The sequence below is a fragment of the Argentina anserina genome, chromosome 1 (genome assembly GCF_933775445.1).
Source record: "Argentina anserina chromosome 1, drPotAnse1.1, whole genome shotgun sequence".
Taxonomy (NCBI): domain Eukaryota; kingdom Viridiplantae; phylum Streptophyta; class Magnoliopsida; order Rosales; family Rosaceae; genus Argentina; species Argentina anserina.
In genome coordinates, this window is record NC_065872.1 from 23,868,784 (window position 1) to 23,892,188 (window position 23,405).

Sequence of the window (23,405 nt, forward strand, 5' to 3'; positions counted from 1 at the left end):
GAACTGGAATTATTGTTCCTGTATTTAAGATTTTTTTTTGAATTCTTTAGTAAGTAAACCCAACTCAGAAAGTTCATCACTGATTTTTTTTGTTACCTTTAAAGCAAGATTCTTAGACTTCCTTTCCTCTGGTTTGTCCTCCTCATTCAGTTCAGCCTCATATGTCTTCAAGCTTCCAATGAGTTCAGCCAAGGAGTATGTTTCAAGATCTTTCGCTTCAGAAATGGCAGCCTTCTTCATTGCAAATTTCTTGGGAAGTGACCTCAAGATTTTCATGACAATATCATCTTGAGAGATCGTTTTCTTTGCATTGATACTCCTGATTGCACTGGTGATTGAGAAGACCCTCTTGTAAAACTGATCAATGGTTTCTTCTTCCTTCATCTACAGGTTTTCAAATTCATGCAGCAATAACTGTAATTTGTGGAGTTTAACCTTTTTATTACCTTCATATGTGAGTTCGAGAGTCTCCCAGATCTCCTTTGAATTTGAACAATGCTTGATTAATGCCCTATCATCTTCAGTCAAAGCAATGAATAGAGCATTTTTGGCTTTGTTTTCTGCTTCACTGTAGGAGAGTTCCGAAGGAGTCCACTTGTCAAAAAATTTTAGTTTAGCCTCTTATGATCCTTCTGGAGCTTTATCATCTGTAGGAGGAGACCATCCATGCAGGATGCATTGCCAAGCTTTAGAGTCTTGCGCAGAAATGAAAGCTTGCATCATACCTTTCCAATCATCAAAATTATCTCCCTTTAGTAGTGAAGGCATGTTTATTGATGTTCGCTCCATTGTTCCCCGGATCTCACTAAGTATATCTAGTGGACCAGCTCTGATGCCAAATGAAAGTACCTAGGAGCTTTAAACAGTAAACACAGTTGCAGAACCAGAAGATTAATTCACAGTGTTAAAACCTCAATGAGGGAAAACACACTGTGATCTGTAATTGAATTAACTTGAAGGTACAAAGGACAACAAGTATCATGTTCTATTACACAATCGGATGAACACACCAATCAACAATGAAACACTGTTGTAGTTCACACTATCTGAATTCTATTTCACAATTAAGATGAGTGAACTGTCTACTCTAACACAGTAGAATTTGATGAGCAACTCTATAACACAGTTGCAACCTTTATCGAGGAACAAGAACTCTTTATCACAGTCTTGATTCTCTTCACAGGTATTTTTGTTGGACTTCTCAGCACTCTAAGCTATATTGTTCTTCACAAAAACACTCAAGCAATCCAGTATGCAGGATGAGTTTGTTTCAGAATTTTCTGTGATGTGTTCACTAGCTAAGGAATCCTGCCACACCGATTATCAAACTCAGATATATATACATGAACAAAAATCAAGCAGTCAACATATTACCAAGATTTAAGCCGGCAGAACAGGAGTCATGTTTCCAGAAAAAAAGTATCAGCAAAACCAGAATACCTGGAAGCATGTTTTCTGAAAACATTCCACTATCAAAATACCTCGAGCTCCCCCATAATTATAGGCTCAATGAATTTGATCAATTAAGGACATAGTTTAGATGAAAGAGAGAAGGATCTCACAATATTCGAGTTTTGCACGATTCCTGAGTTGACTAGGAAAGCCAATATCTTCAGGAGTGTTGGGTCAGGGCATGTGAGTACAAGGTTTCATTAGGTATCTAGGAAAAAATAACATAAGTATGTTAGGAGCACAATGCTATATATATCTGGTAAGGTTGGGTGCATTCTAGTATCACAATGTTGTGCTTCATCGCATTTATGATATTAGTAGAAGATTAATAAATCCTGAATAAATGAATATTGAATAGTGTTAACTTAATGAATTATTGAAGAAAACCTAACTCACAATAAGTAGACTTGTTAACAAATGACCAACAGACGTTGGGTGATTAGATTATTAACAGCAAGAACACCCAGATTAGCGTTCTTAATTTTACAAATAAATATTCTTGCTGCATTGTAATAGTCATGTATGTAGGTTACATAGTGATACATAATTTGGGGGTGTACAACTAGTGAATGGTGTAAATCCATCGAATAAGAGCTATCGATGAGAGATTATTTATATTTATGGGCGCTACTAGTTTGAGTTAGAGACAACTAAATCATGATAGCTGAAGTAGAATTGTAAGTCGCATTGCCGAATTTTAAAGAATGATATGATACTAATATCAGTTGTAAAATGAAACAAGATTCAGATGGATGAGTCTCATAGTCGGTGTTAATTTTCCAAGTATAGGTAGGCATCCTTTTTTTGGGTTTACCAGGGAAAGTCGTATCTGCGGGTTTTTATGAATTTGCAGCTTAAGTTAGCTAGTAGTTGGAGGTGGCTCCACCGGGTGTCTAACCAATTAGGTTGAGATGTATATAATCACGTTAATGTTTTTATACCTCAGATTATAGAATTTAAGCTTATCTTCATACCTATCTCTCAATGCTTGCTGATAAAATTTTGTGAAGAGATAGGACTGCGAGCATGTGTTGAATACTTTGTGACCACGTCATAAAGTGGTAGGTATGAACAGTTCCATTTACATGAAAATTTATATCTGCTTGGTGTCCTGAGTAATCCTTAGGAACAAAGGATTAGCCTAATGAACTAACCTCAATGCATAACCATAAAACTGATCAAGAACGTTGTTGGGAACTGGCTTTTTATTCTGTACCATCATTTAGTTAACTTTAAGCAACCATGATCTGTATCCTTCATTTTGCAAACTATAGGCTAGGTTTATTCTCTGTATAGTTAATTTTGAGGCTAGAAACTGAGGTCTGCATTCTGTACATTTGGATTGGGTATTTTAAGTTGGTGTCTTGATAAAAGTTTCAGTGGGCATCAAGATCATCTGAGAACTAGAATTAATAAGTTCTTGATTAAAATTTGATTCTTTGAAGTTGAGGGTATGTATCAGGAAATTGCAGAATGTCACTGTTTCTGTTTGTATCTATTGATATCGGTAGTTTCGTTCATTCAAACTTGTTCCACTTTAGTTACACTTATTCACAGAGGTCCGACCTTGATCCAAACAGAGTCTTTAGTTTTCGGGGTAAAGGGTTAGGTCCAATAGCCAGGGTGCTGCAAGCTCTATTGTCAACCATGACCTCTTCCGCTTCTACATAATAGAAGCCTACGCCTATGATGGAAATAGAGTTAGTTTCACTGGTCTTCCTTTCTGCAGCTTGCAGATAAAGGCCTCTTATCCTTTTTGAAGACATGAAAGAAATTCAGAGGTCTTTATTAATTCCCAAGAATGCATATGTCAAGACCTTTAATAAATAGAGTTCGTAAGTCTTGTTTAGTAATCTGAATTTTGTTCATGTCTTCAAAAAGGATATATTAACTTGTTGCTGCTAGTAAATAAGTTACCTCATCTATCTCTTCCTAGGTAGTGAAGAGGTTAGTTAGATTACATAAGATGATTGTCCATCCTTTTAAGCACTTCATACCTTTTCATACACTCGATTTTATGAACTTTAGTGATTTTCCGTAGTTTCCAAGTTCATCGAAAAAGAGCTACATTTTCAATATGACATGTACGTACATAGTTGTGTCTACATCTATGAGTTGATGGTAGTTTATGAATTCTAGCTAGACAAGTGAACCCCGATGGCAGACGTAGAATTGGAAGTAAAAAGAATGATATGCCACCAATATCAGTAGTAGTAGAATGAAAAAAAGACTTGGATGGATGAGTCCCTTATTACTCGGCGTTAATTATCCAAGTATTAGAAGCATTCTATGTAGGTTACCATGCGAAGCTGGGAATTGCAGATGTTTATGAATCTGTAACTTAAGGTTTAGCTAGTAACTGAAGGTGGCACTACTCAGTTCATATCTCAAGCTATATCTATCCGTCATTTAACCTCTGGTTTACTGTTGTGCCATCACTCGGTGCGTAACCAATTCGCTTGAGGTTCATATAATTAAGTAACATATTGTAGAAATCAAGCTGATGATGGTTTCAAATAAGTCATAGGAGTGTGCTTGACTGCATGTGTTGAATTAATGTGATCAAGTCTTAAAGTTATAGGCATGAACGAAAACATGTATATCCAAGTTAACTATGTTTGGTGTCCAGAGTAATTCTTAGGTTGCTTTTTTTATAGCAAACCAATAAGTTTTACCGATATTTTCTAAGGCCGGAATAGTGAGTACATACTCTTCTGTTGTGTCAAAGCATTAGACAAGAGGTTATGAGTCGAAACTCAAGACTAACATTCGATAGAGAATTATTCTTTGGTAATAAGCTCAAAATCTAAAGAAAAAAAAAGAAGTCTATTTTACGACTAACACAAGCGCAACAATAGGCAACATACGAATCTAAACTAAAAGAATATTGGGTTTAGACCTAGACTACAAAGCCCAAGTCCAAAACCTTATCTTGTGAAACCCTAAACAAGGATTATAGCTCGTCCACCGTCAACCCTAGCCGCAACCAAGCATCACACATCGCCACTCGATGAAGCAACCTTGCATCAATTATGGATCCTCTTATTCGCGTAAGTCGATCTCCATTCTACCTGAGAAGATCTGAATACTGCCTCAAACATACATTATTGTCAAGATAAGTGGTGGTATTGTTCAATCTGATCCGACGACCACCACCACCATCGAGCAAATTAGGATCTCAATCATCACATTGTTTCGAAGAACGTCAACTCTCAAAATAGTATCACTTGTAGACCCGCAACCATGAATGTGAAAGATCTGTTGATTATAAATAGATGGAGAGAGGGGATAAAACCTTCTAATAAACAGAAATGGTGGCCATAAGATATCCATATTAGGGTTAGCACGAAGATATTGGGGAGGTGGAGGCTCGTATAGTTAGGATTTTGTCTAACTCACTTGTTTAAGTTAATGTCGATAAGTTATTAAGCCAAAATAATTGTCGAGAAAATAAGTCTCGACGTGTGCCCAGATATTGATGGAAATTAAAGACTATTTGATTTTAGACGGAGTGGTACTTCCGTCATTGCATCCCTAGTATGAATAGGACCCTTTTCTCGTTAAAACCAACCATGACATTAGAGGCATATGCCATCACCTCTCATCTTCGCAGCCGGGGGGGGGGGGGGGGGGGTTGGTGCTATTCTCACAGTTTCAAAGTCACAGGCCAATGTCTTCATGTCTTGGAAGAACTGGCGATTTGAACAACCATTGGCATGGATGGAATCCCGCTTGCCTCCAGAGAGGCAGCTGTTTGTCACGAGCTTACTCTTTTGCTATGCAACTCGTGCGGCCTTAGCAACTCCTTTATGCTAAGTCAGCCTTAAACTCGCAAACGCCCTGCTAGAACAATTGAAAGGCAAAGAAGAATATCTCGAAAGATAACTTATATTGAACAAGAGAGAACTTACAAGTATGCTTGATAGCTTGCTTCTTGCTTGATTGCTTGATAGAGCAAATGAGAGGGGTGTCTTGCTATTTATAGGCCTCCTCATCCTACTTTACATGTTCTAGATATTTCTAGGACTATGTACAATGTAGATGACTCTAGAGAGTTCTATACAATTCTACATAACTCTAAGATGAACCTTGAGTGTTCTAGAGTATTCTTGAGTGGTCTAGTTCACCTAGTCTCTCCAAGGTTCTAGAGATGTCCGGAAATATCCCAAGGCTTCTTGAGACTTCTAACGCCTTCTAGGATCTTCTATGATCTTCCAAAGTGTTCCGCCATATTCCGGATCCATCTAGAATGCTCAAGGGAAAATTTTGCTTAAGTTTGGCGGGATGTGACATTCTTCCCCACCAAATCCCGCGATGCCCTCATCGCGCTTCATTGTATCACTGGATCATCTCCTTGAACTGCCAAAGCGTATCCTTGGACTCCCAGCTTGCTTCCGTATCGGACAAACCTCTCAACTTGATGAGGTACTCTTTGTAACTTGGTACGCCTCGACGTCGAATGACCCGATCTGCGAGTACTTCATCGACTTCCTTGTCAAAGTTGGTGATTACCGCCGTAGGTGCCCGATGTGATATTTCTCTCGATGGGTCTTCCTCGTCCTCATTGTAGGGCTTCAACATACTCACGTGGAAGACCGGATGTATCTTTAACTTGGGCGGGAGGTTGAGCTTGTATGAAACTTTACCTATGCGCTTGATAACTTCAAACGGCCCTTCATATCTGCGGATCAAGCCCTTGTACACCTTTCTAAAGGCCTTGAACTGCTGCGGCAAGAGTTTCACAAGTAAAAGGTCGCCTTCCTTGAACTCGACATGCCTCCTCTTCTTGTCCGCCCACTTCTTCATCCTCTTGGCAGCCTTGTGCAACGCCGCTCGAGCTAACTCCGCTTGCTCATACCATGACTTGGCAAACTTGAACGCGGCTGGGCTCTTCCCTTCATAGTGAGTGCCAAGGGATAGAGGGGTAGGTAGGCTGCTGTCCCAAAACGATCTCAAAAGGACTCTTATTGGTGGCCTCACTTTGCTGCAGGTTGTAGGAAAACTGCGCCACATCTAGAAGCTTGGCCCAATCCTTTTGATTGGCACTCACGTAGTGCCGTAAGTATAGCTCCAAGAGAGCATTGACGCGCTCCGTTTGACCGTCGCTTTGTGGATGGAAGCTTGTTAAAAGTTCAAGTCTGACCCCAACATCTTGAACAGCTCCGTCCAAAATCTCCCCGTGAAGTGCGGGTCTCTGTCGCTGACAATGTTCTTTGGAACTCCCCAAAGCTTGACTACATTGCGTAGGAATAGCCTTGTTGTCTCCTCCGCAGTGCAGTCGGCTGATGCGGCCATGAAGGTTGCATACTTGCTGAATATGTCCACTACCACTATGATGCTCCCAAACTGCTCGGACATCGGCAAGCAAGTGATGAAGTCCATAGAGACACTCTCCCATGGTCTCTCCGGTATGGGTAAGGGGTCAAGCAACCCCCCCCCCCCCCCCCCCCCCCGGCTGCTGCTGGACTACTTTGTCTTGTTGGCAAACTAGACATGTTTGCACATACTCTTCGACCCCGTCTCGCATCCTAGGCCAATAATACATGGACTTTAACAAGGCAAGTGTGTGTTTCATACCTGGGTGGCCGGCCCATTTGGAGTCATGACACTCCTTGGTGAGCTCCCTTCGCAAGTTTCCCCACTTCGGTACATAGATACGGCGGCCTCTCATGTAGAGAAGTTCGTCGTCTAGCCAAAACCTCCGGGTTTTTCCTTCCTTCACTAAGGTGATGAGGCTTTGTGCTTGAGGGTCTACCCTTAGTCCCTCCTTGACCTTGCTTAGCAATGGGCTAGTGACTTGCGAAATGCTTGCAAACGGAGATAATAGTTAACTAGCCCAAGAAAAGATCTTAAGTCATGTACCTTGGTGGGTGGTTCCCATTCTTGGATGGAATGCACCTTGCAATCCTCCATCATAAGCTTGCCGTCCTTGATCTTGTGCCCCAAGAACGACACCTCCGGCTTGGCGAATGAGCATTTCTCCATCTTGATGTATAGTTGGTTTTCCCTCAAAACCTTAAGCACTTCCCGCAAGTGCTCCACATGCTCCTGCATGGTCTTGCTATACACCACTATGTCGTCCAAGTAGACGACTACAAACCAATCAAGGTAGGGGTGGAATAATTTGTTCATCAAGGTGCAAAATGTCGCCGGTGCATTAGTTAGGCCGAAAGGCATGACCAAAAATTCATAAGATCCATACCTTGTGGTGCATGCGGTCTTCGGCTCATCTCCCTCCGCAATGCGCACTTGGTAGTACCCCGAACGAAGGTCTAACTTTGAGAAGTAGCGTGCATGACCCAATTGATCAAAAAGATCGGCAATGAGAGGAATAGGGTACTTGTTCTTTACCGTGACCTTGTTGAGCGCCCTATAGTCGATGCACATGCGTAGAGATCCATCCTTCTTCTTTTGGAACAACACCGGGGCACCGAACGGGGCTTTCGAAGGTCTAATGAACCCCGCGTCCAAAAGCTCCTTTAATTGCCTCCTTAGCTCCGCTAACTCGAGAGGTGCCATGCGGTATGCACCCATGGCGGGTGGTTTTGTCCCTGGTTCCAACTCGATTTCATGGTCGATCTCTCTCCTTGGGGGTAGTTTCTTGGGCAGTTCCGTGGGTGATACATCCTTGAACTCTTCAAGAACTGCTGCTACCTCCTTGGGCATGTCATCTTGTGGCCTTCGCTCCTCATCATCAAACTCACTAAGGACGGCCAAGTAGCTTTCCTCTTCCCTCTTGATGCCTTTCTTGAATTGCAATGCCGACAAGACCTTGATGTCTTGCTTTGCTTCTCGGGTTGTTGGCACTACACACGACTTCTCGCCATCCATAATGCATAAGCTATTGGCGAATGGCACCGGGAATGCCTTGACTTGATCATGGAACTCCAACCCCAAGACTACCTTGTAGTCATCCATCGGTACAATCGAGAAGTATAGGCTCCCACACCAAGCTCCCACGCTTGTCTTGACTCCTCGAGCTACTCCTTGTATGGGGCGGGCAGGTGAGTTAACCGCCTTGATGGAGCCCCCTCCATTACTTGCCTTTAGTCCTAGCCTGCGTGCCTCCTCAATGGAAATGAAGTTGTGGGTTGCCCCCGTGTCGAGCATTGCCGTTGTTGGCTTCCCACCTATGGTGATGTCTGTGAAGAGTAAATCTTTGGCTTGGACCTTAGGTGTAGAGCGGATTGCATTAAGCACCTGCAAAGACCCTAAGTGTGCACCTCCATTGCCACCCTCGGCTTCACTCTCGCCTTGATGACTTCCTAAGAGCGCGCTTAGTGCTCTCTTTTGTGGGCAATGCCTAGCCCAATGCGGCACATCGCATAGGAAGCACTTATTGTCGTTTGGCTTGTCCAAGCTCCGCATGTCCCTTGACTTGCCTTTATCCTTGAACCTCGCCAAGTAGCTCTCACGGCGGGGCTCCTCCTTGCGTTGGATTTTGTCTCCCCCACCTTGGTGGACTCTCTTGGACTTAAGAAATCAACTAAGCCTTCGGCCACGGCTGTGGCGGTAGCAAGGTCTTGCACTCCTCGTCGCCTTAGCTCCGTCTTGGCCCATGATTGGAGACCATCCATGAAATTGAAGAGAGCATTCTTGTCGGATAGGTCGGGAATCTCAAGCACCAAGTTAGTGAATTCTCTAATGTAATCACTAATAGGCCCGGTGTGCTTGAGTCTTCGCAAGCGAGCTCTTGCCTCATCCTCGGCATTCTCGGGATAAAATTGCTTCTTAAGCTCTTTCACAAAGTCATCAAAGGTAGAGATGGTGCACATACCTCTTTCGACATCTCCTCGCCTTCTCCTCCACCACAACATGGCGGTGTCAGTGAGATAAAGAGTCGCGGTCTTTATCTTGGCATCCTCCTCCATGATGCCTACAGCCCCAAAGTATTGATCTAGCCCCCATAAGAAGTTGTCTACTTCTCGAGCGTTGCGCATGCCTCCGAAGCTCTTTGGCTTTGGCACCTCGATCCGCTTGGCCTCTACGCTGCTGCTGGTGCTAGCCCCCGCGGCTAGTGCGCGCTTGCATAGGGCAAGATCTGCCTGCATTGCCTCCATGCGTGTAGAATCTGCATGCATCTCCTCCATGCGTGCAAGCATGCTATTGTGCTCCCTTTCTTGAACTTCACGCATCCGGGCGAGTTCCCCCATGAACTCCCCGCGAACCTTGTCTATCTCGCCCCGCAAGGACTTCTCTAGCTTGAGCATCATGCCCTTGATCGCAGTGTGGATTGCGACATCCTTCGCCTCCAAATCTTCCACCTGGGCTCCCATGCCACTCACACTCTCTTCCACTTGAGTTAGTCGTGAATCGATTGCAGCTAACATGTCCTTCACTCGTTCCTTCTTTGGAACCGTCGGGTTGACAAGTTCTTCATGACCCTTCTCTTGCGTGTCGTCGGAACCACTACCAACAGGATTGCCATTCTTTGCCATTGTGTCGAGCTAGCCTCATGATCGAACTTCGGCTCTGATACCAACTGTCATGAGCTTACTCTTTTGTTATGCAACTCGTGCGGCCTTAGCAACTCATGTATACTAAGTCAGCCTTAAACTCGCAAACGCCCTGCTAGAACAATTGAAAGGCAAAGAAGAATGTCTCGAAAGATAACTTATATTGAACAAGAGAGAACTTACAAGTATGCTTGATAGCTTGCTTCTTGCTTGATTGCTTGATGGAGCAAATGAGAGGGGTGCCTTGCTATTTATAGGCCTCCTCATCCTACTTTACATGTTCTAGATATTTCTAGGACTATGTACAATGTAGATGACTCTAGAGAGTTCTATACAATTCTACATAATTCTAAGATGAACCTTGAGTGTTCTAGAGTATTCTTGAGTGGTCTAGTTCACCTAGCCTCTCCAAGGTTCTAGAGATGTCCGGAAATATCCCAAGGCTTCTTGAGACTTCTAACGCCTTCTAGGATCTTCTATGATCTTCCAAAGTGTTCCGCCATATTCCGGATCCATCTAATGCTCAAGGGAAAATTTTGCTTAAGTTTGGCGGGATGTGACATGTTGCTAGGATGCCCTCAATGATTGAGAAACAAGCTAATATGAATTTTAAGTGGGCTTAAGATTAATGAATGCGGATTTACTTAATATGAATTTTAATCAACTGAAAATTTGATTTTGTATTCATCTTAATGTTTACTGAATTGAAAACAAAACCAAAAAATTCTTTTATGCAGTTTGTGGTACCCTTGCCTGCTCTGATACCATATGTTATATGAATGATGTAAATGGCAACATCTTCAACAAGTATCAATTCCACAAACAAATAGGATGGTTTGACCGTCATCTCTTTGTTTAAACAAATAGGACTGTGTGGAGGTTTTGCTGAAGAAACATGCCAAACATATCTGAGGACCAAGGAGAGCTGTGCTGATTTCTTTTCCACTTGTTATGTAATAATCTTAATTTCAAATGAAAAGATTTCTTTTATGCAAGTAAAGAACATTGTCTGTTTCTTACTTCTTGTATTTGAGACCTTTTATTCTCTTATTCTCTTACAATCAATGAGATGACAGTTTCATATCTTCTTTATCTGTATGATGTACAATGACTAATTGTATCATGAATATTGGGTTCTCGGAGAGCTTGTTGAGCTTTGTTGAAATTGGTTTGGCTCAACGACTACTGATTTGGCTCAAGAACTGTTATTTGAAGTTATTTCTCTATTTTCAGTTTGTCTACCTTGTGTGGAACTTTGTAATGATTTGAAGATGAAATGGAGTTTGATTATGTTTGTTTCAGAGGTTTAGGAGATAAGTAGGAAGTTTGATTATGTGGGGGAAAATCAAATTTAAGCTTGGGTTCTCGACCAGGTTGCTGTTAGGTTCTAATTCTTGCTTTATTTAGACGGCAGAGGATTAGAGTGACGAAAACCATAGGACTGATTTGGAATTTTAATCTTGGTGGAATTCTGTACCATGAGCATTGAGTCAAGTTTAAGCTCCATTCATGTGTTAAATCTTATACTCAAGGCTTAATATCCGTACATTGAACGAACCATTTAATCCAAGTGGTTCATGTTGAGTTTTTAGCCAGAGGTCTGCATTCTAGGCCGACCACAAACTGAACAGACTTTTTTTTAAGTTTCGGACAAAGGTTACAACACCATTTTAGTAACAGTTGGTCACAGAAGCAGTGGTCTAATTTTATCATACGATGCAGTTTTCAGGGTCGAGAGTCGGTTGGCCACGGCACGACGTGCTCTGCTGTCAAAATCAAAACCATGATCTGTGCCTGTCATCGAAATATAGTTGGTATTACCGTCATTCCTTTCTGCAAAAATATGCCCATATCAATTGAACACGAAGAAATTCCAAATGAAATCTAAACGAAGGTCATGGAAAGTCAGGTCTTAAGACCAAAGCTGTAGGCAAAACAATTGATATGAATGTTCAAGCCCCAGGCAGGAGTATTTACCTTCTTTGGGGTATGCATCAGTTGAGAGTTTTCCTTATTTCACAGATGGAATAAGAATTTCTGAGAAAACTGATATCCAGCATTGCACCCTTAAGTTCAGGTCACTACTGATAGTTGCCAGTTTCAGGGATGAATTCTTATATACTGGCATTTCTTGGTAATCTTCAGTAAATCAGTAAAGAAAACTTTTTAAGTTTCCAAAGTGCTTCGTAGTTCATACGTCTCTAATGAAAGCAGTGACAATGTCTTCTAGAATCCACCTTCTACTTTCTTAGTTTCTTGTGATTTATCCAAAAAAAAAAGGTGAATTTTATCCGCTCATATAAGCTCACTGATGTACCTAGCTATTCACATTGCTGTATAGTTGAAGAAAGAGGCAAAATAACTAGGACTAGCTAGTATAATTGTGTATTTTCAAAGTCTTTGCTACATTGTGATATGTTAAATTGTTAACTATTTCATGGACCTAACCTGAAGACAAATCCTTACTCCTCAAATCCTTTTTTCTTCAGTACCTTTACCTCCTATGAGTTCCAACTAACTAGTGCCCAGTAGTCGAAAAGGCAAAGAACAATGTCTTCCGACTACTGAGGATCCAATACTGCTAAAACATAATATCACCCATTCTCAGCCCCCTACTTTAATGCCATTCAATCTCATTAACTCTCTCCTCAATTTATAAACACCGAGCATTTCGCACAAAATACACTCATACTGATGCAACATTAGAAACTCATAAAATGAAGCATGCACAGAGCCAACCAAAAGAGTAACTGAATCAAACTTGTGCGACTTACATGAACCAAAAGCCTCTGTAAATCAATGCGACAGATTTACCAACAAAAGGTATGTCACCCTCAGGCATATCCCAGTTATCTTCGTCATCGTCACTCTTCTTTGCTACATGGACGTCCTGCCCCTGCCTGGTCTGCATAATTGGAGGCCTCGAAAAGGTACGCCTGATCATAACACACACATGAGCTCATTCAACAATAACCACTGAACTAAACTAACTGACTAACCAAATCAAACACATTACAACTACCAATTACAAATTCTTCTCTACAATGTAATGTAGTGCACTATATACAACTATATATTGAATTGTGAATACTTGCAAATTATATCGATAATTTCATATCTTCAAATCAGCTCAAACAGAGTTAAGGTTCTTTTAAAAGTTCATATTTTCGATCTAGTATGTTCTCAGATTTTAACATATGTTTTGACATTTTTAAGTGATTATATTAAGCTAACAACGTTTAGCTCAAATGTTAAAAACCTTGAAATTTGTAAGGGTGTGTGAGTTATTTAATAACATTCATAAGAAAAGGAAGTGGTTAAATTAAATAAATGTTATCATAAGAGTCCTTCTTACTTTCCTTCCCCCAGTTTGGTGATTGCTTGGGCTTTGATAAAGACACTCAAAAGCATATTTCTTGTCTTTCTTTGACTAGTTTTTCTCTTACGTTACACCTATATTTGTAAGTTCACACGATCAGTAGCTGACCATAAAATTCATGCTCAACCACATCCAAGAGTTAAAAATAAAATAACTCAATTTTAAAAAGATTATCCGCACCCTTAAATTTATATTCAATAGTGATTGTGCATGAATTTCACGATCAGTACGGTACTGGTCGTGTAAACATGATTGATCTCTAAATAACCACATTATGCAGTTATTCAACTACATCATGGGGCTACATCATGTGGGTGTGTTCCTGTCTAGTATCAATTATTGATTTGGTTTTCCAATATGAAAGAAAAGATTGCCATTTTTTTATCGTGGTAAATAATGTTACAATATCCATTCATATGTTGTCAAACTAGATTCTTTAAATCGTAAAAAAGCGGAAGTGGCTTGGATTTGGGAGAAAGAAAGAAAGAATGAAACAAGGAAAGATATGAAAGCAGCGGCTGTGATCACCGGAGGAGACAAGTCTCCGGTCAGAGGCTCTCTTCCATTCGTGCAGGGCCCCCAAGGTTTTCCCTCTTTCTCTCATCAAATTTTGATTCCCTTTCGAATTGTAGTAGTAGTTGTTGTTAAGATTACTTAGAATAATTGCAGGGCCGACCCATGTGAGAGGCAAGATCAGTGGTCTATCTCCGGGCCTCCTCAAACGGCTGCATTTCCACTGGTAACACTCTTTGAGTTCAAATTTCCGTAATTTGCAATTTTGAGTTCAAATATGGTCTGCAATTTTGGTTTGTTTGTTAGGACCTCACTTCACTCCACTGAACAAGGAACATGGAGCTACGTCAGACCACGACCGACACGCCGGTGATTTGAGTAACGTCACTGCCGGCCAGGACGGTATGGACAATGTTTATGTTGATTTATGCTTGCAATTGTCTAGTATACAGCTCGGAAGGAGTGGACTAAGCCTTTTGAACTGATCGATTTGCAGGAGTTGCTGAGGTTTCTGTCTCAGACATCAGAGTTTCGGCCTATTAAATCTTTTCGTGTTGTTGCATTCAGCTTGCTGCCCGTTTACTGTTTGAGATTTATATTTATTTTAGATTCCACTAAGCGGACCTCATTCCATTCTTGGGAGGGCGGTTGTTGTTCATGCTGATCCTGATGATCTTGGCAAAGGTATCATCATAGTCCATTACTAGAACTTTCATCACTTTCGGGTGCTTGGTTCTTATTTATTTGTTTTAGCTGCATCTCTAATCCTTTTCCAGTATGTCTGCAATGGACCATACATAATAGTCAACAAGACTTTGTCAGTCATTATATCTTTGTCTTAAGTTGGATCTGTTCATATGAGGGGCAATCCTATGTCGATAAAAAAATGTGGTTGCCAAAGTTATGTTATTGACAAATCCTCTTACGGAATACACTTAAAGTTAATCATTAAAAACATTAGAATTGTCCATAAAAAGTTGTATAAAGCATTAGACTTGTTCCCACTGGTGATTTACAGGGAGTGACCTAATGTAGTAATCTGCAACAAAGAGCTAGAGTATCATATGGAGATAGTCATTGCTTATTGTAACCCTCTATGAGAGCTAGAGCTTTAATGAACAAAACATCAGAATAACCAAGATCTAAAGGCCAGTGTTGATTTTTCTTGGTGCTCCCTGATGGCCTGATTACAGATTTAAATATCAGTTGCAGCAAGATAACTCTGTTGAAAAGATCCATCAAAGTTTACTCTTACAAAATTAGAATCAGGACTCCATATTATAGACTTTGAATCAATTTTTCCATAGCTGAATAAGGAGATTTCATAACTTTATATTGTTGAGACATAGTTGCAGACTTGCAGCTGCATAGAGGACTTTGTAAAAGAAGAAGAAAAGAAAGGGCTGAAGTGTGTTGTTATTGATGTTGCATTATGAGCTTTATAGCAGCAGTGAGAATATTGATACAACTCACATATACCCTAGTACTACACATAAGAAAGCTTTACAACTCATACACAACATATTACTACACATAAGGAAACTTTACAACTCATACACAACCTATTACAATCAATATGGCAGATTTGTTTCTCAACACTCCCTCTCAAGTTGGAGAGTGGATGTCTTGCACTCCTAACTTGCGAATCATAGGAATAAAAATGTCTTTCCCCAATGGTTTAGTGAGAATATCAGCTAGTTGATAGGCAGAACTTACATGTCTTATGACCACAGAACCATCTAGGATTTTGTCTCGGATATAATGGCAGTCCATCTCAATGTGCCTTGTTCGCTCATGAAAAACAAGATTGGCTGCAATGTGGAGTGCAGCCTTGTTGTCACAGAATAACAAAGCTGGCTCATGAAGCAACATGCCCAAATCCTTGAGTAAGCAACGTAACCAAGTCAACTCACAACATGTGCCTGTCATAGCACGATATTCAGCCTATGCTGAAGATCAAGACACTGTCTTTTGGCGCTTAGACTTCCAAGAGACCAAGGAAGATCCAAGAAAGATAAAGTATCTGGTTGTAGATCTTTTTGTGACTGGACATCCTGCCCAATCGGAATCACAATAGGCTCTCAACCATTAAATCATTAATGGAATCAAAGAATAAACCTTGTCCTGGAGCACTTTTCAAGTAACGTACCACCCTTAATGTTGCTTCCCAATGTGTCTTCCTAGGTTGATTCATGAACCTACTAAGGACATGGACGACATAGGTAATATCAGGACGGGATACAGTGAGATATATGAGTTGGCCAATCAACCTCCTACATTTCTCAGGGTCTTTGAGCAGATCACTATGCTCCGACAATTTCAAGCTTTTTTCCATGTGAGTATCTGTCGGAGCGGCCCCCAATAATCCTACATTTTCAATAATCTCCAAGGTATATTTACGTTGACTGATAAAGATACCATGTTTTGAAGTTGAACATCGATGCCAAGAAAATACTTTAAGTCTCCAAGATCCTTGAGATGAAATTGACTATGCAAGAAAGTCTGAAGTGCAGCAATTGTCTCCATGTCATTCCCAGTAATTAAAATATCATCAACGTAAATCAAAAGGGCAGTAAATAAACTCTCTTTCTTCTTAGTGAATAATGAATAATCAGATTTAGATTGAACATACAAGGCTGACTAAACTCCATCAGAAAACTTCTCAAACCATTGCCTTGAAGCCTGTTTCGAACCATACAGAGACTTGTGCAATCGACATACCAGATTCTCCTCCCCCTATCGCCGAAAACCTGGCGGAGGAGACATATATTTCCTCTGATAATTCACCATGAAGGAAAGCATTATTCACATCCAGTTGGTGTAATTTCCAACGACGAGCAATTGCTAAAGCTAAGAGACAACGAACAGTAGTAATTTTAGCAGTAGGAGAAAAAGTCTCCTGAAAATCACACCTTCTAACTGAGTGAAACCCTTGGCAACCGACCGAGCTTTATAACGTTCAACAGAGCCGTCTGCTTTGTGCTTGATCTTATATACCCAACGACAACCAATGGGAACTTTGCCAGCCGGAAGTGTGGTCCATGTGCCATTAGCCTCGAGGGCTTGGAATTCAGAAAACATGGCTTGTTGCCATTCCAGATGAACAACTACCTCAGAATAGGTGTGTGGCTCAATGGCATGACTGATCTGAGCCAAGAAAACCTGATGATGGGGCACACACCGATGGTAAGAGAGATAGCTAGCCACCAGGTAACGAGTTCCTTTAGTCGGACCAGACCAAGAAGGACGACATATTTGAGTGAATGCAGCGAACATTGTAAGTGAGGCGGTCCGGTGGGTGCGACTAGTGGCTGGAGCGACGGAGGGGGATGGGTTCGGTGGTGGGTGGGGCGACTGATGTGGGCAGATCAGGTGGAGGCTGGGCAGAGGGTGGTGGACGACGGGAGTATGTGCGGATCAGAGATGGTGGAGGCGGAGGTGGTGGCGAGGAAGGTGAGGGAGAGGGAGGAGCTGTCGTAGATGGACAGGGAGGTGGTGAAGGTTCTGGCTCAATCATTGCCATATCAAAAGTGAAGCCATTGATATCAGATGAAGGAAGGATCGGGTCGGGTTCGTGTATTGGAGCAAAAATTGGGCCGGGTTGATGGCCTAAAGGGTCTAAGGCTGCATAAGGGAATATATCTTCGTGGAATTAAACATCCCGACTAGAAAAACCTTTTTTGTAGACAAATCATATAGCTTAAAATCCTTTTGACCAACCGAATACCCGATAAAGAGGGATCGAGTAGCACGTTGATCAAACTTATGGGAAGGATGAACATTTATGGCATAAGCTAGACACCCAAAAACACGAAGATGAGAAAAGGAATGAGGTTTGGAGTATAGTAGTTCGAAAGGAGTTTTGAAGGAAAGAAGAGATGTGGGTAACCTATTGATGATGTGAATGATTGTAAGTGCACAATCACCCCAAAATTGTGAGGGAATGTGAGTTTGGAATTTTAATGCCCGAGCAACTTGGAGTATATGACGATGCTTACGTTCCACAACCCCATTTTGTTAAGGTGTGTAAACGCAAGAATGGTGGAAAACAACTCCATTATCATAAAAGAAATGACAGAGAGATAAATTCAACACCATTTTCACTACAAAAAAATTGAATACGAGAGTCGAATTGCGTAAGAACATAGTTAAAAAACGTTTTATGAGAGATTGTGCTTCACTCTTAGGTCGCATTAGAAAAATCCAAGTAAAACGTGAATAGTCATCAACTATTGTGAGAAAATAATGTACCAGAAAGTGAAGTATGTTGATAACGACCCCAAATGTCACAATGAATAATTTCAAAAGGTTTATTCAAAGAAATTTTGCTATTATAAAAAGGTAAACGACTCTGCTTTACCATATGACATATGTGGCAAGCTTTATTTGATTGAATGAGAAAATTAAAAAAAATGTTTAATGATGAAACCTAAGCATGGTGAAGACACATGTCTGAGCCTATTGTGCCAGAGATCGGTGGAGGATATAGAGATGTTGCAGTAGACTGTTTGGTGGTAGAGGTAGGTTGGTTCATGGACTTCTCCGTCGGTAATGCCACCAAATAGTATAATTCATCACGTTGTTCACCCAAACCAATCATCCTCCTCGTAACCAGATCCTGCAATATGCACCAATAAGGATAAAAAGTCACTGAACAATTCATGCCTCTTGTTAAAAGACTAACTGACATCAAATCAACTTCAAATTTTGGCACTATTAACACATCATGGAGGTAAAAATTGGAACTTAAGGGCAGTCATCCTTTTGCGACAATAGCAACTTTATCCCCACTTGGTAATAAGACAGGAGGCAAAGAACATCGATTATCAACATGAATTAATTCAGTTGATGATGAAATATGATCGGTTGCCCCGCTATTGATGATCCAATTGCGGGAAGCAACTTTGGACAAACCTGGTTTAGTTTTCGGAGTTACATTGGGATGAGAGTTAGAGCTTGAAGACATACTGCTAACGGCTGCCAGAAATCAATTAAATTGGGCTTCAGATAGAGTAACTAAAGGCCCAGCATGAGAACTTACAACGCTAGAAACGTTGTTGGCAAATGGAACTTGAAAACCAGTGTTGAATTCGGCTTAGGAGTGGAAGTCTGCTGAGTTTTCTTCGCCTTTGGGTGACCAGGAGAATAGCCGATCAGTTCAAAACAAGTCTGAACCCAATGTCCAGGGTCTCCACAGTAGACGCATTGAGGGCGGCCTCTTCCTGATCCTTATCGCCGTTCTTGAGAACTGAATCTGCCAAAATGTGGTCGGGGATTTGACTCAGATCTCCCTCTCCCCTAATTAAAACTGGGCATGCTACCTTGTTCTTGATTTGTGAATCTGCCAGAGTTTCGGACCGTCATGGCCGCACTACCGCTGGACTCGGCTGGATGTGTAGCACTGAGTAGACGTTGCTTCTCTTATTGGGCAACAACAACGTAAGCTTGGCGGACTGTAGGCAAAGGGTTCATCAAAAGAATCTGACTGCGAATAGCATTGTATCGTTCAAACCCATCAGAAATTGCATTAGTCTGTGTTGATCTCCTTGGGAGTTATGTGGAACCTCAGAATAGGAAGTCAATTCATCCCAAAAACCTTTCAGTTTTGTATAATAAGCTGAGATTGATTGTTGCTTTTGCTTATGACAAGCTATATCTCGCTGAATCTCAAAAATTCAAGAGGCATTACCTTTTGAATCATGTAAGTCCTCCCATACCTCTTGAGCGGAAGCGTAATAGGTGAGACTCTCAGCAATGTCTTGACTGACAGTGTTGGTGATCCACTACTGCACCAAGTCATTGACCCGAGTCCATTTTTTATAGTCATATGGATCAGTCTTTTCTAAAGGAGACTGAATTGTGCCATTGATAAAACCAAGCTTGTTCTTGGAATTCAAAGCTCGGAGCATATCCATTTTTCAACCATTCTAGTTGTTCACATCCAAGACTTTAGTAATTAGGATCATGCTTGAGTGATTAGAGGGATGAGTATAAAATGGATCTGAGAGGGGAGATTTGGATTTTGATAATTATGTGGAATTGAGGGGAACTGATTTGCCTGGGGAAAGAACATCATCATCACCAGCCATGACAAATGATAGGAGATGCTGCACGAGAAATTAAGATGCAGCGAGGTAGAACGAGAAATTATGCTGCTGCCTGGAGTTGCCTGCTGCTGCTGCCTGGAGCTACCTGCCGCTGCCTAGAGCTGCCTGCTGCTGCTGCCTTATATGAATGTAAGAAAAGCAAGAGAAAACATAGAGGAATCTCTGATACCATGTAAAATATAAGAAAAGAAATGGCTGAAGTGTGTTGTTATTGATGTATCACTATGAGCTTTATAGTAGTAGTGGGAATATTGAGACAACTCATATACTACCCATTACTACACATAAAAAGCTTTATAACTCATACACAACCTATTACTACACATAAAGAAACTTTACAACTCATACACAACCTATTACAATCAATATGACAAATTTTTCTCAACACTTTTCACTTTTTTTTTAGGGGAATGGATTTACTCCATCGGGCAAGTCGCCCATAATGGCTGAAGCCATACAACCGGTAGTCATCCAGGAGAACAAACTCCAATAGAAACCATGCGCCTGGTCAAGCGGGAGACTAAACTCATATTCTAAGCCTACACTAGACTACTACTATGCTCAATCGCAAGCAAACATATTAAACCCGTAGTATATCCGCCTAGGACCTCAATTGGTGTACATCAATACTAGTGTAATGGGTTAGCCCATGTGCTAACTAAAAAGCAAATGAACAGAGGCAAGACCCGTTACACTACTACTCACACAAAGGGAGTATTATTGAACAAAATACTAAAAGAAAGGGTAGGTGACTAAGCCCAGGCCCAAGAAGAGCCCAAGCCCAGCCAAAAACAATGGACACGAAGTTGCAGGCCGTCACAGAGAAGCCCGCACCCTGTACCGACCAACTCCTCACCGCCGACAGTTTGCCCCCGCGCTGAAAACCAGCGGCCACCATCTACAACCCAACATACGTAGTCATCAATTGCGTCTCTTTTCACTGTTGTTTCTTCATTTGTGTAATATAAACTTGGGAGTGTAATAATAGTCTGTATGTTGGTACAAGAAAAATTTACACTATGAAAGGTGATCTTTGTGCTCACCACTTTACCACATCTTGTTTGATTAATGAAGATATCAATGCCTCTAAACTCTAAAGTACCAAATGAGTAAAATTTAGCTAAATTAAACCTTCACCTCATTTCTCCATCTGTGTCAAAGTTGCAACTAGCAGGAGCAGCTAAAGTTTTTCAAACTAGTTTGGGAACAATCTCGAGCTTTGGCAAAGCATACAAACTGTGACTGTTTCGATAATATTTTTTTCACACTCCAATACATACATGCACAAGCCAGAAAAATTAATAAATTCTAACATAGCTTTCATTTTCTAAAATAGACAACGAAAAACCAGGGTTCTCACACATGTTATAATCTAAAATGCAAAGGCTTGTAGTAGTGCCTATCTTCAACTATAGAACACTTGAACAGAAAATTGAAAATGTTCAGTAGGAGAAACATATAATCAGAAATGAAATAAGATTCGTTTAATAATCCATCGGTAACTTTAGACTCTTTAGTACAAATACAAATCTGTTACAGGTTCAACTTCTGACCTCACAAGATCTCTCTTTTATCATCTGACATTTTAGTCATAACTTCTTGAGCACACTCGGGCACAAGCTGGCTCTAATGAAATGTATCTGTAACAGCAACTTATCAGGAGGCAGCAAAAGAAATTTGCAAACTTCTAACCCCTCAACCAAGTGTTTCGATATGATGAATTGTCACGGAGTGAAGCATCATGAGGCTTGTACTCCATGACATAGCTGTGTGGGAGCTTCAAGTTCCGCTTAATAGCATCCCTTAAAGCCATTACAGCCTGGTTAAACAATGTTAAACGATGTAAGCAATTACACTAGGATAGAAACTAGCCATGAAAGTAGCAATCAAGATTCAAATGGCCTACCTGATGATCAGAAGCATTACGATTCCAGATACTGACTATGTCCTCATTGAATCTAATGCTTAGTACCGCCCCACATATGTTCTCTCTGTAGTCAAGTTGGTCACCAACCAAGGCAAGAACCTGCATTCATATACAGTAGTTAGAATACCACACTGAACTCTCAGTTCTCCATTTCCAACTTTAGGAAACAGCCATGGTACTACACATAGATAAACCTTTTGGTGCAAACCGCCTTTCCTGTAAACTTTTATATATGAAAGAAAGAAAATGAATATTGAAGAAAGAACAGGAAAACAATAAGAATGTCTGCATATTGCTTTGCACACTTGTATGCAGGCATTTCATGAAATTGAACTCTGAATTCTATATGAAAATAAATGGCATTTACTCTTCCGTCGTATCACTGACATCTCAGTAATATGCTACTGAGTTGCCATCAACAACTTAAGTGTCGGTTGAAACTGGGTGTAGCAAGACATTATGCAAAGAACCAACATGGTATCCTACATGACATAATACAGCTATGATCTATTTCCAGAGTTAACATTTACAAGGATGGTGTTGAATAAAATTTCGCTACAACTTCACTGAAAACTAAACTACATATTTCAGTAAAACTTGATAAATCTTGACTAACTTACGACAATTATGACGTGTATTTGCAAAAGGCAACAGAAAACATTTGCTTGAGAACAGACGGGTGCACAATGAATAAGAAAGTAAAGAGCTGTAGAGTCCTTACAAGGTCCTCCCAAAAGCGGCCGGAGACAGCCTTCTTGAAGCGTATAATCCATTTACCACCGTTGCAATTAGCAGAGTCCTACAAACAACAACAGTTAAAGACTCTATGGGCATTTCCGTAAACATAATAGCACAAACAAGAGAGAAGTAGTGGGTGGTCACCTCCCAGAGAGGACGAATTCCATCCTTGAAGAGATGCAAGTCAGTTGGGCTGGGCAATGAGCTAGGACGAGCCAGGTGGCAATAACACACCCAGAAACCTTCGACCTAATCAAAACAACAACAAGATCAATAACACAAATCAAGGATGAGATTGAGTCAGAACAAGAGGTGGGTACCGTGCTGAAGTCGACGATCTTCTTGATGTTGTCTTCATACGAAGTCTGGCTTCGAACTCCGGGTGTGCGACGAGTGTACCAGAACACGAATTTGTTCTGATAAAAAATGAAACAAGCACAGAGTGAGGGATCGAAAGCATATATTCTATTGGGAACAAATCAAAAGAAAAGACCAACCTTGAGAGGATGGAGGGCAGGTCGGAGGTCGCGTTGGTCTTCGGCGTCTTTGGTGGGGTTATCGATAGAAGAAGAAGAAGAAGAAGCAGTAGAATCGATGAGAGCTCGAGCGTAGGTGTTGTGATTGTCCATCTCCTTCTTCTCTGCAACCAAATCCATCTTCAAAAAAGCCCTAATCCCTTTTCAAAAATGCCTATCAATATTTCAATTTATAGACAAGGGATTTTTTCTTTTTTCTTTTTTCTTTTTTCTAATGTACTTCACTAGTCCCTTGAGATGAAAATAATTCCTATTAGTGTGGGTTCCATTTCTCACACTCGTACATTGCATGCTCCA

General features: G+C 40.9%; 3 protein-coding genes across 3 annotated transcripts; 1 reads left to right on the forward strand and 2 right to left on the reverse strand.

The window, feature by feature from the left end:
* Positions 1–7,230: 7,230 nt before the first annotated feature.
* Positions 7,231–9,890, reverse strand: LOC126804551 (uncharacterized). The gene is made up of 3 exons (XM_050531971.1): positions 9,333–9,890; positions 9,023–9,188; positions 7,231–8,906 (listed from the first exon to the last, which is right to left on the reverse strand). The coding sequence occupies exons 1-3, from the start codon at positions 9,888–9,890 to the stop codon at positions 7,231–7,233; spliced, it is 2,400 nt and encodes a 799-aa protein (XP_050387928.1).
* A 3,813-nt stretch (positions 9,891–13,703) lies between these two features.
* LOC126795271 (superoxide dismutase [Cu-Zn] 2-like) lies at positions 13,704–15,172 on the forward strand. Its single transcript, XM_050522118.1, is given in 5 exon segments — positions 13,704–13,871; positions 13,957–14,002; positions 14,004–14,026; positions 14,107–14,202; positions 14,297–15,172. Coding segments are annotated over 5 exon segments (291 nt in total). The 5' UTR covers positions 13,704–13,792; the 3' UTR covers positions 14,344–15,172.
* Positions 15,173–21,366: 6,194 nt separating this feature from the next.
* LOC126795231 (eukaryotic translation initiation factor NCBP) lies at positions 21,367–23,252 on the reverse strand. The gene is made up of 6 exons (XM_050522078.1): positions 23,070–23,252; positions 22,893–22,988; positions 22,717–22,821; positions 22,556–22,633; positions 21,814–21,933; positions 21,367–21,726 (listed from the first exon to the last, which is right to left on the reverse strand). Exons 1-6 carry the CDS (start codon positions 23,226–23,228, stop codon positions 21,595–21,597), a joined length of 690 nt encoding a protein of 229 aa, XP_050378035.1. The 5' UTR covers positions 23,229–23,252; the 3' UTR covers positions 21,367–21,594.
* Positions 23,253–23,405: the final 153 nt, after the last annotated feature.